The 14,399-nt window shown below is 49.1% G+C and overlaps 1 protein-coding gene across 1 annotated transcript in view; it reads left to right on the top strand.

The window, feature by feature from the left end:
* Nucleotides 1–4,213, top strand: part of NECTIN1 (nectin cell adhesion molecule 1) — a 66,713-nt gene extending 62,500 nt beyond the window's left edge. The window contains exon 7 of the mRNA XM_006912619.3: nt 1–4,213. This exon is cut by the window's left edge and continues 6 nt beyond it. Coding sequence (XP_006912681.1) covers nt 1–535 — 535 coding nt within the window. The 3' untranslated portion in view covers nt 536–4,213.
* The last annotated feature ends 10,186 nt before the right edge of the window (nt 4,214–14,399 follow it).

Raw genomic sequence — 14,399 nt, 5'->3', positions numbered from 1 at the left:
CCCATCTCCTCCCCAACATGGGCGGCGCGCTGGGCCGGTGCCCACGGCCATCATTGGGGGCGTGGTGGGCAGTGTCCTGCTGGTGCTGATCGTGGTTGGCGGGATTGTGATGGCCCTGCGCCGGCGACGTCACACCTTTAAGGGTGACTACAGCACCAAGAAGCACGTGTACGGCAACGGCTACAGCAAGGCGGGAATCCCCCAGCATCACCCACCCATGGCCCAGAACCTGCAGTACCCTGATGACTCAGACGATGAGAAGAAGGCTGGCCCACTAGGAGGAAGCAGCTATGAGGAGGAAGAAGAGGAGGAGAGTCGTGGAGGGGCTGAGCGCAAGGTGGGCGGCCCCCACTCCAAATATGATGAGGATGCCAAGCGGCCCTATTTCACGGTGGATGAAGCAGAAGCCTGTCAGGACAGCTACGGAGACCGGACTCTGGGCTACCAGTATGACCCTGAGCAGCTGGACTTGGCTGAGAACATGGTTTCTCAGAACGACGGGTCTTTCATTTCCAAGAAGGAATGGTACGTGTAGTTCCCTCTCCAGAGCCTCTGTGTGCTCCCCTTCTCCCCAACCTCCACCCGCACGCCCCCTGCCCACCCCGGACCACGCAATCCTCCAGGAGCTCACAGAGACTCACCCAGCTGCCCAAAGCCAGCCTCAGGCTCCCAGGGAGCCTGGGAGCCCAGGGCAGATGTGACCTGGCTTTGTTTTGATTTCCTCCCTGTCTCCAATCCTACCCATGGTGTCGTGTTCACTGTGGCTTTGGTGTTGCTGTACCTCTCCTCCCCAGCCACAGCTGCCTGCCCTCTGTGCAGGGAGCCCCGTCCTCGTCTTGTGTACCTGGGCATCCCTCCAGGGTTTGGAGAGCCAGCCCTCCTCTACCCCCCAACACTGGAATTTGTTTGTATTCTCTCCATTGGGGGTGGGATGCTGAAGGGCTTCCATGAGAGGAAGCCCCATCCCACCCCCAGATGCTGCTCCTCTTTTCCCAGGAAGAGGGAATCTAACACCCCCCACATGAGCTGACACAGCCGGGAGTTTGGACCCTGGCCTAGACAGCAGTCATACCCAAGAGATAGGGGGTGGGTTGTGGCTTCTCCAGAGCACCCAAGGTTATCTAGTTTGTTAACTGAATCAAGTTGAGGTCCCACCTGGGGCCTTGGGCAATGTGTTTTCCTGGCGAGTTGTTTTTACATTTTTTCTCGCCATTGGCCTGCAGAGTGAAGCTGGCCCAGCTCTGGCATGGCTCTCCTCTTTACTCCTATCTGCTCTCCACAGAGTGGGACACCAGGTGGACTCTGGCCCACACTTCTCACACACCTTGACCGACACAGACACATACCCACATGCACACACACACACATTCCGATCGTATGTGCCCCTGCATGCTCCCTGGGGTCACATGCCTTACCCAGGCTGGACAGTGCCCGAGGCCTGCCCCATCATGCTCCACTCTTCCCCTTCCATCTGACAGTGGGGCAGCCTTCAGAATCTTCCAGGAGAGCTGAGACCAGGCCCCCTAGGATCTCGGGCCGGCCCTAAACTGCTTCTTACAACATAGAAGTTTCTCATATTTCTCCTTTTCCATCAAGTACTAGCAACTCTGAATTCTTTTGGGGAGTCAGGGCTGAGATCCCAGAACAGATATGTCTCCAGGAGTTAGAGGTGTAGTAGTAAAAGCTCTGCAAATACAGTCACAGACTCTGAAGGGTGCAGGTGGCACCTCGCCTACAAAGGCCAGAAGTGCAAGGGGCATGGGGGAGCCAGAGATCCTGAGTCAGCCTATCCTGCTTGCCACTCTCCATTCCCTGCTCAGCTCTCTCTGGTCTCCATTCTGGATGAGGGAGACATTGAGAAGCTTTCCCTATGAGGTATAGATCCCCCCTTGAATAGGGCTCTGGTTACCTCTGAGTCACCCAAGACTCGGTCTTCCCATCTTTACAGTGGAGGAAGGCCCCTCCCAGCCCTCTCAGTTACTCCAGTTCAAAGTGCCTCAGTTCCTCCATCTGCCCACCCGCCCTCTCCCAGCACTCTAGATGGGAAAGACCCTGGGATGGGAGAGGCAGCTTTATGCCCATTAGGATTTCTAGTTAACTCAGCCCAGGGTGTCAGGGGCTCTACAGGATGGCAAGTGTGGAGGGGAATGGGCAGACCACTCTGTGCCCCATGGGCACTACCCTATCCCACCAGAGTCTTCTCAAGGGAGTTCTCTGCCTTCTGCCCTATTCCTCCCCTCCCTGGTGCTGCTATGGGACTCCCAGCCAGCTCCATCTCTGCCCTGGCAACCCTGAACCCACCAGCTGGGCTGCCCTTGCCTGGCCCCCCCGCCCTAGCCCCAGCCCAGGCCACCCAGTAGCCACGTAGCAGAAATCTGAAGCCATGCCAGCCCTGGGGCAGCTTTCCCCTCCTGGCATTGGGGGTACTGGATGGAGTAGAGTCGGGAGAGAAAATTCTGGGGTCTTTCCAGCCATAGGGCAGAGGGGCATGGAGGAGCTGGGCTGCTTCTCCCAGCAGTATTAGTGTCCCCCCAGGGCATAGAACCTTTTCCATGTTACATCACTGCCCCATCCCACCTCATGCCACTCTGACCCATCTGCCTGGTCCCTTTGCGCCCAGGCAGGAGGAAATCCGAGGGGTCTGCCCAATAGAGGCATTCTCTGTCCTCTTGAAACCACAAGACTGAAAGGACTCCTCCGTGTCTCCCTTACCCTGCATTGCTACCTCCTAGTCCTCAGTTTATGATGTACTTAGGAGGTCCCCAGGCCCAGCCAAAGCACGAAGTCCCCCTTAAGACACCTCCACACCCTCCCCCCAAGCAAAGCACAAATTGTGGTGTTCATGCCACATGCATGGGCCCCATGGGAGTTCCTGCCTTGCCAGGAGCACAGCAGCAACATGCCCAACAGGGTAGCTGCTGCTCAAGGCCAAGAATGGGCATGAGGCAAGGGGTGGCACTTGGGCCTGGTGAGATGGGGTTTTCTGTGCCCCAAGTTTGTGGGGAGGTAGGCACTGCTGCTGGGCCCACAGACACAGCCAGCTGACAAAGAGGAGGTCTGACCCAACAGAAAGATGAAGATGTTTTGCTTCTCTTCCATGACACCAGCCTGAGCTAAGTTTCTGCCCTTGCTGGAAATGAAATAAACTTGGTATTCATTGTGCCAAGACTTCTCCTGGTGTCATCCTGCCTCTTGTTGCCCTCCTCATCCTTACCCACCCCCTACTCCACCTATACCCTTATTTCCTTAAGATTTTAATAGCGTTCTAATGTGTAACAGAACCATCTGAGTCCCTTTTATCAGAAGTATCTGAAAACAACACAGAATCAGTGAACACAAGCATGCAAGTGCAGCCACCTCAGGCCCAGCACACGCGCACACAGGGGTGGGGGGGTACTTACACCTCCCACAGACCGAAGCACAGGCCCCCCAGCACAAGCACAGGCACACACTCACAGACACACAGACACAGCAGAGGAATGGGCTGGGCCTGCTGAAAGCCCTTGAGGAGAAACGATTTCCCAGTGCTCAGGCCATAAGAGAGACTCACAGGAGCCCTGTCTCCTGGGCATGTGCTCCTTCTGCCAATCCCCTCCCATGTGCCCAAGTTACTGGTGCAATAATTTTTCTGCCATCCTCCAAGCAGAGCAACCAGGGATTAGGTAGGTGTGGGCAGCTCACCTGGGACGGAGAGCTCCCAGGCCTCCTGGGAGCCAGACAGGAAGTCTGACCGCCACAGTCGCCCTCTTCTAGTGAGCAGCAGGTGGGTCTCCCACACCGCACACACCCACAGGGAGGTGTGCTCAGGGCCCGGGGGGCCCAGGCTGCGTGCGAGGGCTGCTGCAGCCTGGCTGCTGCCGCCGCCCACAGTACCCCCTGCACCACTGGCACTGCTCCTCCAACTCGTGCTGAGGAATGGGACTTTCGACTGAAAAAAATACTTCTTGTTTTTTTGTTTTTGTTTTGTTTTTTGTATAAATGGAAACAAAATCCAGCAGAAGCTGCCACCCTTCCCCTCTGAGTATGAGGCACAAACTTTACTTCAGTTTCTTTGTCACTGGTTTCGTTGTTGGTCCCAGGGATGGCCCAGCAGACTCTCCTGGTCCTGATCCAGGGGGTGTTTGCATCACCCTCTTTTACTTGTTAAAAAAAAACTGATGGGTTGACATATGTACTGAGGGAAAAAAATGTACTTTTTTATAAATAAAGTGTTTAAAACAACGCTGGTTGCATCGTTCCACTCGTCTCATCTCCCTGGAGTGCTATGCCTTTCCTTCTCCACAGCCATGGGGTGGGAACAGGGCAAAGCTGGAGATGTGGCCAGCACTGTAGTGGACGGAAGGGAGCCTCCACGCCATGCCCAGATTCCACAGTTCTGGGACGGTGATGTAAACCCCTGCAGGAGCCCCAACTCACCATCTTGCAAGAGCCCCAAGGGAGAATGTGAGGGTCCAGCCTGATTCCTCACCCATGATTTACAGGTTGCCACACAAGAAGGAAGAATGGACAGCAGCATTGGGAGGGCTTAACTTCTGCAGGCACAGACAGGGAAGCCTCTGAGGATGCACATCCTAAGAGGCTGGGGGCTGACAGTGGAGAGGGAGGGCCCTGTGCTGGCTGGAGTCCTCTCTCCTGAGTTTAGGCCCCTCCTGCCCCAGAGCTGCAGAGCTTCCACTCAGAGCCTCTCCAGTTTCCCTTTCTCACCCCCCTCCCCCTGTCTCCACTGTCCTGCTCCTTCCTACCAAGTCCCCTCCTGTGGTGTTTAGAGAAGAAAACAAGCAGTATCACACCTGTTGTTTTAGACAGATCCCTGGGGACAGATAAGAGATGGGGAGCTTTATCCTTTCATCTTCTATTTGGAGGATATTGTCAGGCCCCATCCCCTGCAAGCTCTCTCTGAGACCCAGCACCCCATCTCTCCAGGGGGCTGGTCGGAGTTCTCCTAGTTATTTAGTTAACTCTCCCCCTCTTCACTCCTGCACCATCTGTTTCCCATCTCTTAGGCTGGAATGCAGGACAAATCCATCCTGGGATGGGAGTAGCAGGGGCTCCAGTGACCGCCCCCTCCCAACCACTCCCAGTAGCATCTCCTTTCACTGAAATTTACACCACACACCCTTGAGAAAAGGGGGTAGAGATGCTGGAAGCCAAGATGGCTGCCTAGCAGAAAGCCCTCCTGCCCATCTGGGACAAGGCCACATCCTCAACACCTGTGATTGGAGCAGGATGGAGAACCTGGGGCAAATGGAACTAGGAATGGAGGTGAAGCCAGCAGCTGTTGGCAGCCGGCTGGGCCTCTCACTGGAAGGCCAAACCCAGCACCCTAGACTGTGTTTAGATCTTGATGCAAATTGGTTAAGCGGTTACTTCCTCAGTTTTCCAGGCTGTCCATTTAAGTTAATTTTTAATTTGCACAGGCAATAAATGCTAACTACATTATTAATATATTGGAAGAGAGCAGTGGACATAACATCCTAATTGGCATTTAACTAGAGCGTTCTAGCAAATTAGCTAAGACTTTCTCCAGCAGTGGAAGGAGGGCAAGACAATTAGTCCCGGGCACAGCCTCTCTGGGCTGGAGAAGCCGTTCCCATTCCATGCTACCTGGCCCTGCACCCCAGGATACCAGTAGACCAGGGCACACTTAGCCTCTAGTTGAGCTGGGCTGAGGAAGAAGGTTTTGCTAGTTAGGCTCCTTCCACTCAAACCTCAACCCTTGCTCCTTGCCCCCCATGCAACCCTCAACAGAGCAGAGGACCAAACACTGGATGGCCTGGAGATAGGACCCACCTGAGTGGCTAAGGTCCCCCTGGGGTGCCCTACTTTGGCTCTGGGTCCAGGACTAAGACAGTTGGGCAGCCAGAGCTCCTCTGGATACCATAGAAGCCTCTCTCTGATCCTCCTTACCTTACCCACTCTGCTTGCAGATTGTTAAGGGAATGGACTTGATAAATTTAGGGGTTCATTTATTCACTTATGCATTTATTTATTCATTTGGTCACCCTGGGCCAGGCACTGTGCCATACTGTAATAGTCTCACTCAGAGTCCCTGCTCTCAAAGAATTCAGATCCTCCAAGAGTCTCAAATTCCAAAACAGCCAGTGTCATGCTGGCCACCAGCTAAAGCAAAGCTGTATGTAAAGCACTAAGGTAGCATGGAATGGGAATGGCTACTCTTGTGTGGGAAGGTCTGAGTGACTTGATGGATGAGGTGACACTTCTCCTGGGCCCAGAGTGTACTGAGTATTCCACGCCAACTTGAGAATTTAGCATCTTATATTTGTTGTTCTGAAAAAGATCACACTTATTCAGCACATGGAGAACTGAAGGCTAGAGAAGAAACTAAGGTTTGGCAACCAGACCATCAGAAAGTATATTCTAAACGTGCTCAAGGCAGGACCATGTCCTAAGAGCAGTAGGAGAGGAAGGAGTCCAGGGAAAGGGGATGGCACCAGCCTAACTTCTAGGGGATACTAGATTTGATGCAAGTTTCAGTTCATCCACAGAGCAGTGCAAACTCCATGGGCTAAACTGACCTTGTGGGAGCCATATTTGGTGTTGAGTGGAGCTATCAGTCAGACAGGGCAGGCAGTGAAGGGAAGACTTCCATAAAATGAGGTACGATTCTTATACCAATTCCAATGTGTGTTTTTTTGCCCGCACAACCAAGCATTTAGCTCAATTTTGACACTACCTACCCAGAGGTAACATCAGATCCCAAAGGCTAAAGGCTCAGTCCCATAAGACTGCCCCACTTCAGATGCCAGCCACAAGTCCAGATTGTTACCTGTACTTCTAATTGTCTGACTATAAATCAGAGATTCCCACAACCCCTTTCTTAGGTTCAATTAATTCGGTAGAGTGCTTCACAGAATTTAGAAAACTAGTTTACTCACTAGATTACCTGTTTATTATAAAAGGACATAACTCAAGAACAGTCAGATGGAAGAGATGCATAGGGCAAGGTTTGTGGGAAGGGGCTTAGAGTTCCATGTTCTCTCTGAGCAGGCCACTCTCCCAGCACCTCCATGTGTTCAACACAGAAGCTCTCTGAACCCCGTCCTTTGGAGATTTTATAGAGGTTTTATTACATAGGCATGATTAAATAATTGGCCATTGGTAATGAACTCAGTCTCCAGTCTTTCTCACATCCTTGGAGGTCAGAGGTGGGCCTGAAAGTTCCAAACTTCCATTCACATGGTTGGTTCCTCTGGCAGCCAGCTCTATCCTTAGGTGCTTTCCAAAAGTCACCTCATAAACTCATATGTGGTTAAAAGGGATTTCTTATGACTATCATGACACCTTTATCATTCATTGCTTAGGAAATTTCCAGGGATTTAGGAGCTCTGTGCCAGGAACCAGGACAAAGACCAGATATATACTTTCTATTGTAAATCACAATATCATGGGTGGTATCTGCAATGGTTTTGAAGAATGGAAGGCAGGTGGGTTGGGGTATAAGGTGAAGGAGGAAAGGCCTCTATGAAATCTGGAGGAGAGATCCTGCTCCTGGAACCACCACTGTCCTGCCCCCACAGCTAGACACTTCTGGGGAATAGTCCTAGGAACCCATCTTGGCACTGGATTCTGTGGCCCCCAAATGCTATTTTCTCCCCAGGTTTACCGGCTTGCTTGCCGAGCCAGGCCAATTCCCACTCCTCATCACCACCAACTCCCAGTTGGGTATCTGTAAGCATTGCCCTCTCCCCTCTTTCCCCTCTGCCAACCACTCCTTCCCCAAGATACACACACACACACACACACACACACACACACACTGTCCCTTGCCTGGGGCCTCATCCAAGCTGGTTCCACTGGTCCTGTTGTATTCAAGCTCATCTTGAGTTCCTCCCTAGGAAGGGCACAGGAATAGTCTTACTTGGCTCAAGAACCAGACCCCGGGCATCATCAACATACAGCACAGACTCCAATGAACCAGAAAACTAAACCTTGGGCACATACCAGAATTACCTGGGGGTTTAAAAAATCAAATGTCCCAAGCAATAGGATCAGAGCCTACAGGATTGGGGCCCAGGCAGGTGTATTTTGAACAAGATCTCCGGGAGATTCTAACAGACAGACAGAATCAGAGACCCTGGTGTGGAGGTAGAGGTCATCCCAGGTGTTAATCATGAGGAAGAGGCAGGTCCTGAGATAGGAAACTGGGACTGAGGCGTAGTTGGGTAATTCAGTGAATTAATGCACATAAGAGCTTGGGTGCCAAATCTGCTATTTATTGTCATTATCATCAATCATCATCATCACCATCACTGTCAACTCTGAGACTTGGGATCTTGTAAGATAGTGATTACAATGGAGGCCAATACGTAGAGGCAAGTAGGGAGCCAGGATGAGCCATACTTGCAATCCTAAAGAAGCTGGCCTTCTGGTTTTAGACCATTCCTAGGAGCTTGGTCTCTGGCACATGCTGGAAGGGAAAGTGGGATTCTGAGTTAAAAGCCCAGACAGGCAGTCCTGCAGCCCCTCCCTGAATGAAGATTCTTGCTCCATAGTGTTACCACCAAGGAAAAAGTGAATGTGCTCTATGGACAGTGAGCATCCCCTTAGTGCAAATAAGGGAGGATCATCTGAGAGAAGCAGAGAGCAGGGTGGCAGTCATGGTAAGGTGGTAAGCTCTTTACTTTTTGCCCAAGGACTGGCCAGAGGGCCCCTAGAGAGCCTTCTCTGAAGGTGTCTATTCTACAGGGAGTAAAGACCTTTTGGGGGATGACTGGCTCAGAGGCCAACAGGATGGGGTCCCTTCCTCATACCCACTCCTCCCAGTAGCCAGTTCCTTTCCATTTTACAGTGCTCCCAGGACCCTCAGCTCTGAAAGAGCCTCCACGGGTAAGAAGAGTCAACAAGTAATAGAACCATGCCAGCTGTCTTCCACACTACGCTATGAGCCTTTGAAGGGCTGAGATTGTATCTTATTCATTCCCAGCATTTAGCCCAGGTTGGGCACAGAGTGGGTGCTCAATAAAGGTTAAATCAAATTGAATTTATCAAAGTGAGAGTCAAAAGACCTTGCAGGTGGCATGGCCCAATCTCCCCAAAACGAGGCTTTTTTCCAAGCACCCCAGCTGCCCCTGATGATGGGCTGCTCACTATCTCTCTAGTTAAGCTCTACTATCATATAAAGAATAATTTCTTTATTCAGACTAAATTTCCCTCCACTAAGTTTCACCCATTGGTCTAGGTAGTTCCCTGAGAAGCTATACAGTCCTTCAGATATCTGGAGATGGTTACTCCTGGCCAAACCTCTTTTTCATATGCTTATCGCTCCACTCTAGTCTTCAGATACTTAGCAACACACTTGTTAGGAGCCTGGACTTAGGAGTCAGGCAAACGTGGGTTCAAGTCTTGGCTCAGTTGTCTGGTAGCTATGGAAAAACATTAGTACAATTACCAGCACAGAGCAAGCTCTCAAACCCACATAAAAAAACCCTGGTTACCTGTGGACTTTGGGTAGTCATAATGTATCAATAGAAGTTAATTGATTGTAACAAATGTACCACTCTGGTGTGGAATTTTGGTAGGAAGGGAGACTGTGTATACATGGGGCAACGAGTATATGGGAAATATCTGTATGTTGCGCTCAATTTTGCTGTGAACCTAAAAATGCTTTTAAAAAGTCTTTTTTTACACTTCTTTATTAATGTACCTGGGGTCTCAGAAGAACCCTGACACAGAGAGTGAATTCCTTGGCCCCAGGAAGGACACTGATGGTCATGGAAGAAAAAATCTTTAACATTTGTTCTTGGGAAGGATTTGAAGCAGAGAAAACTTGCTTTCTTTATTTAAGCATTAATACTAGCCTTTTCTTTAGCCTTCTAAGTGTAGGGCAAAAACCAATTTCAAGAATAACTCTGACTTCCACTGATAAAAAGGATATCTTAACATAATAATAATATAAAAAATCCCATTTAGGAGAACAACCTTCCATTGTAAATAAATTGCCCATTCTAGATTATGAAACATCATTGGTGGCCAAAGGGAAGTTATACTAGACTTGTAGACACACAAAAGACTTCAGAGTTCACTTACTTTCACATTCTGCCCCACACCAGAATCCTGACTGCTTCATACATTTGTCATCTACTGTTTCCTTGAATAGCTTTACCAGTGGAGAACTCCTCATTCACATGCCAGTTTTTTTCACTGTTGACACCTCTGGTTGCTAAGGTCATTGTTCTATTAAAGTTCAATTACCAGTTTAAAAAAATATATAGTCTTTTTTTAAATCCCAGTTACTCCAGATATTCTGAAAAACAAAAACAAAAACATTACCATCTCCCTTTCATTCTAAGGGCAGGGGATAAAACACTGTTCCCTGGAACTGTTCTGACTATCAGGGGATGGGAAAGTGAAAGGGTGGGGGATTATCTGCACGTCCTCCCTGAATCTGGCCTACTTCCTCTTACACTGTGGGTACAGCCAGCCCAGCTGACCTCATGGTAGTGGCATGAAACATAGAGGGGTTCAATCTTAGTAGTTAAATTTCTGGGTGGTGGATGGATGAATGAGTCTTTTTCATGTGTGCTACCTCTAAGCAAATTTCTCTTGCCCTATCTATTTTTCCCCTAAATATGATGATTTTTCATGTATCTCTGCTATATTTTCTTTTAATCATTGGGGTCAGTGTTTCAGCCTGTTTTGGTCCTTTTAGATGCTGATTCTATCATTAGTTTAATTCACAACACACATTTATTGACAACCTGATAAAAAGAAAGGGGCAAGGCTTCAGGGTCCTAATGACCTCGATTCAATCCCTGGTTCTACCACTTACAAGCTGTGTGGACCTCAATCAAGTTGCTTGCCGTTCTTGGGCTTTATTTCTCAATGTTAGACTACTTGGATGAAAAAAGATAGTTGTATATAGAGGAAGTTATTTGTAAAGCAGATAATAGTGGCACCTACCACAGAGGGCTGCTGTAAGGATTAAAGGAAAATTATCCTTTTGTAAAATACTTAACAATACCTGGAACGCAGTGAGTGCTCAGTCATGTCAAGCTAGGATAGTATCACTATAATTTTCATCACTGTCTCTCTGCCCTAAGCAGCAAACTGCAGCAGCCAAATGGTACCTGTCATGGAAATGACATCAGGTATTGGGACACTTGCCAAGTCCTAAGTAGGGTTCTAGTTCTGCACCTTCCTAGCTACGTGGTTACTACCATCCCCTTAGCTTCTGCCTCCCTCATGTGCATCTTCTCACACTATGTCCCACCAGCTGGTGGGAAGGACACAGGCATGGAGGACCTGGGACGTGTCCCTCAGGGGCATGCCCCTGGTGGAGATTTCAGCACTGGGCCACCCCCTTGTTGTGGGACTGGGGCCACCTGTGAGAACATGAGTCTGTGTGTCCTCCAGAGCAAAGGCTTTCAGCATGTCTCAAATTCATCTATGGAAATGTCCCAGGAGCCACCAGAGGTGGAAAGCAAGAGGGGTTTCAAATTTCAAATTCCATCAGTATTACTTACCAGGATTATGTGTAAGAGTTTGGTACTTTGTTATTTTTAACTCAAAAAAATTTTTATTGAAGAATACAAACAATAAAGTGCACAAACCTTAAGAGTTCAGCTCCATATGTCATTACCCCCAGATCAAGGCACAGAGGCTCCCTCAAGCTCTCTCCCGGGCAACATCCCCATCTGGAACTTCACATAAATGAAATCATACAAACTGTACACTTACCTATATGTCTGGCTTCTTTCACTCGATATGATGTCTATGAGATATATGCAAGTGGTATGTTTTTCCTTGCTATCTAATATTCCACTGTTGAATATGCCACAGTATATCCCTCTATTCTGTCATCAGTGAATATGTGCATGGTTTCCAGTTTGGGGGCAATTATTAATAAACTTGCTACAAACATTCTTGTATGTAATTTTGAGGCACATAACACTCGTTTCTGTTTAGTATACACCCGAGACTGGAATTAGGATTAGTAAATACAGTCAGTTTTCCAAAGTGGTTATGCCAATTTCTGCCTCCACCAGGAGTGTATGAGAGTTCTGGTTACTCTATTTTTTTTTCCCCCATGCTTGGTATCATCTTTCCTTTTAGTTTCAGCCATTTTGGCAAGGGCATAAGAATGTCAGCCACTTTTTCATATAACTCTCACAGATTTGAGGTGTTGAAAGGGTCCTAGACTTAAAAACAGAGAGAGAGAGAGAGAGAGAGAGAGAAATATGAAAGTTGAAAAACCCAAACCCATTGTCATGCATTCCCTGGAAGAGGGGCTAGTGTCTGTCCAGCCATCTGTACTCCTCTGAGGAAAAAGTCCTTGTTCTGGGTGCTTAGGAGGCACTAGGGAGGTGGGGACAGGATGGATAGAGCCAGAGCAGTGGGGAAGATAGTGTGTTTTCTGGAGCCTCAGGGTAGTAAGGAGGAAGGTCCGGCAATCAGGAAATAGGAATTCTACCACAAAACACAGAGTAATACCCTGTGGCTACAATGAGGTACTGAGGTGTTATGTGGGTGAGGTCAGCTGGGATACCTTTCTCTATTCCCCAGACTGATTCCTAAGTGATGCAGATATCCTGAGTTTTCACAAGAAGAAGGGTAGGGGACAGAACGCCACACCCAGATGGGGTTTTCACTGATGACTGTAATGGGTTGGAGGGGAAAGGCAGGTGATCAGGGCTGGACCCCAGGTAGGAAACAGGTAACATGCTGGAAAGAGGCCTGCACTGGGACTCAAAAGGCTGGGCTCTGCTTCTGCTTTTCCACTTCTCACCCAGTGACCTTGAGCAAGGCCCTTAGCTTCTCTGATTCCACATGGACCTTCTGCATATAGAACAAAAAGCCGGTGAGATAGCAGCCTGGTAGCCTCTCCTGGGTTGCTCCTGGAGACAAACAGGGGCTGAGGTAGCAGGTCTTCAGATCTCCTTGGCAGACCTGACAGTGATGAATCACCATGCCCCATCTATCTACTGCAATTGATCCTGAGACAAGGTGCCTATAGTGATAGTGGCCAAGGGCAACTTCCAAAAGAGTCTGGCTTGCTTCAGCAATAGGAATGTTGTGGGGGCTGGGTGGCGGGGGCAGCAGCCAGACAGGCTGTTTTCCGCCCCCATCACTGATGAGAACACCCCATACTGCCCATCTCTGCAGAGAAATGAAGGATCTGCCCTGCTAACAGAGCAAAGATCCAAGCCCCACATGAGCTGAGCAGAGAAAAGGTCTCCACTGGGAAAACCACAGTGGGAGTGAACTCCCCAGGTCTCTTCTGACAGCCCACTTAAGGAGTGGTGGGGCGGAGGAGGAGTCCAGACCCCCAGAAAAGACTGTGGCTGCTATCTATCTCCAGGACTTTTCTCTGGAGAGGTATACCCTAAGAAGATTTGGAGGTTCAATCAATGAAAAGTGTAGGTCTCTTACATGTAGCTGTTTCAGGACACCCCAGGCCCACATGGGAACTGGGCCCCCAGCTGGTTTGATCCTCTGGGAAAAGAGCACACAGGGCCTCCCTGATTGGGAAGGCTTGCCCTCTAACAGCTGCTGCCTCCTCTTGTGTGTTTTCTGCCATCACCTCCCAGCAATCAGGTTCTCCTTTCCAAAGCCTGGGCCCTTCTGTGTCACACTCAGCACCGTATTCTTTTGCCTCTACAGCACAACACATGTAGATCCCAAGCAAGACGTTTACCTATCCATTTTAGGATTACAGATCATTAGAACCTCAAAGATCATTTGCTCCAACCCTCAAATGGGGAAACAGTCCCAAGAAGGCTAACAACAGCAAAAATTTCTTATATTTATATGATGTTTGGGAATTACAAGTGACCCAAGATCTTTTAATAATAACAAAGACTTACAATATCATTTATTAAGTGCCAGGCATTGTTCAAAGTACTTTATGATATTCAATCTTCACCCCAGTCCTAGGAGGTAGGAATTATTACTGCCATCATCCCAAGACCCAGGGAAAGGAAGTAATGAAGAGAGTTACCCAAAGTCACAGTGTTAACTGGTAGGGATTCAAACCCAGGCAGTCTGGCCTCAAAGGCCATGCCTCTAACTACTGTATTACCCTGCCCACTACCTGCAACCCCACAGATCCTAAAGTGCAGAGCCATGTCCTAGCAATAGGGTGAGAGGAGAGCCATGAAAAGAGGCCACACTAGCCAAACTCATGGGGGAATCCTGGGCCTGGTACATGTTTCAGTATACCTACAAAGCAGTAAGTGTCCCGCAAGTTCCACAACAGAGCTTGTGGGAACCACATTCAGTTTCAGGTGGAGTCACCAAAGGAAGGTAGGGATCATGGGAAAAGACTTTCTAGAAAAGATCGTATTAGAGATGACTTTGTAAAATGGAAGTGATCTAGAAAAGTCATAAAATACCCAGCACTGGTGAGGACTTCCATGCAAATGTCTGTGGCAGATATCAAC

This window comes from Pteropus alecto, unplaced genomic scaffold (assembly GCF_000325575.1).
Source record: "Pteropus alecto unplaced genomic scaffold, ASM32557v1 scaffold215, whole genome shotgun sequence".
NCBI lineage: Eukaryota > Metazoa > Chordata > Mammalia > Chiroptera > Pteropodidae > Pteropus > Pteropus alecto.
This window is presented reverse-complemented; position numbering and strand designations above follow the sequence as displayed.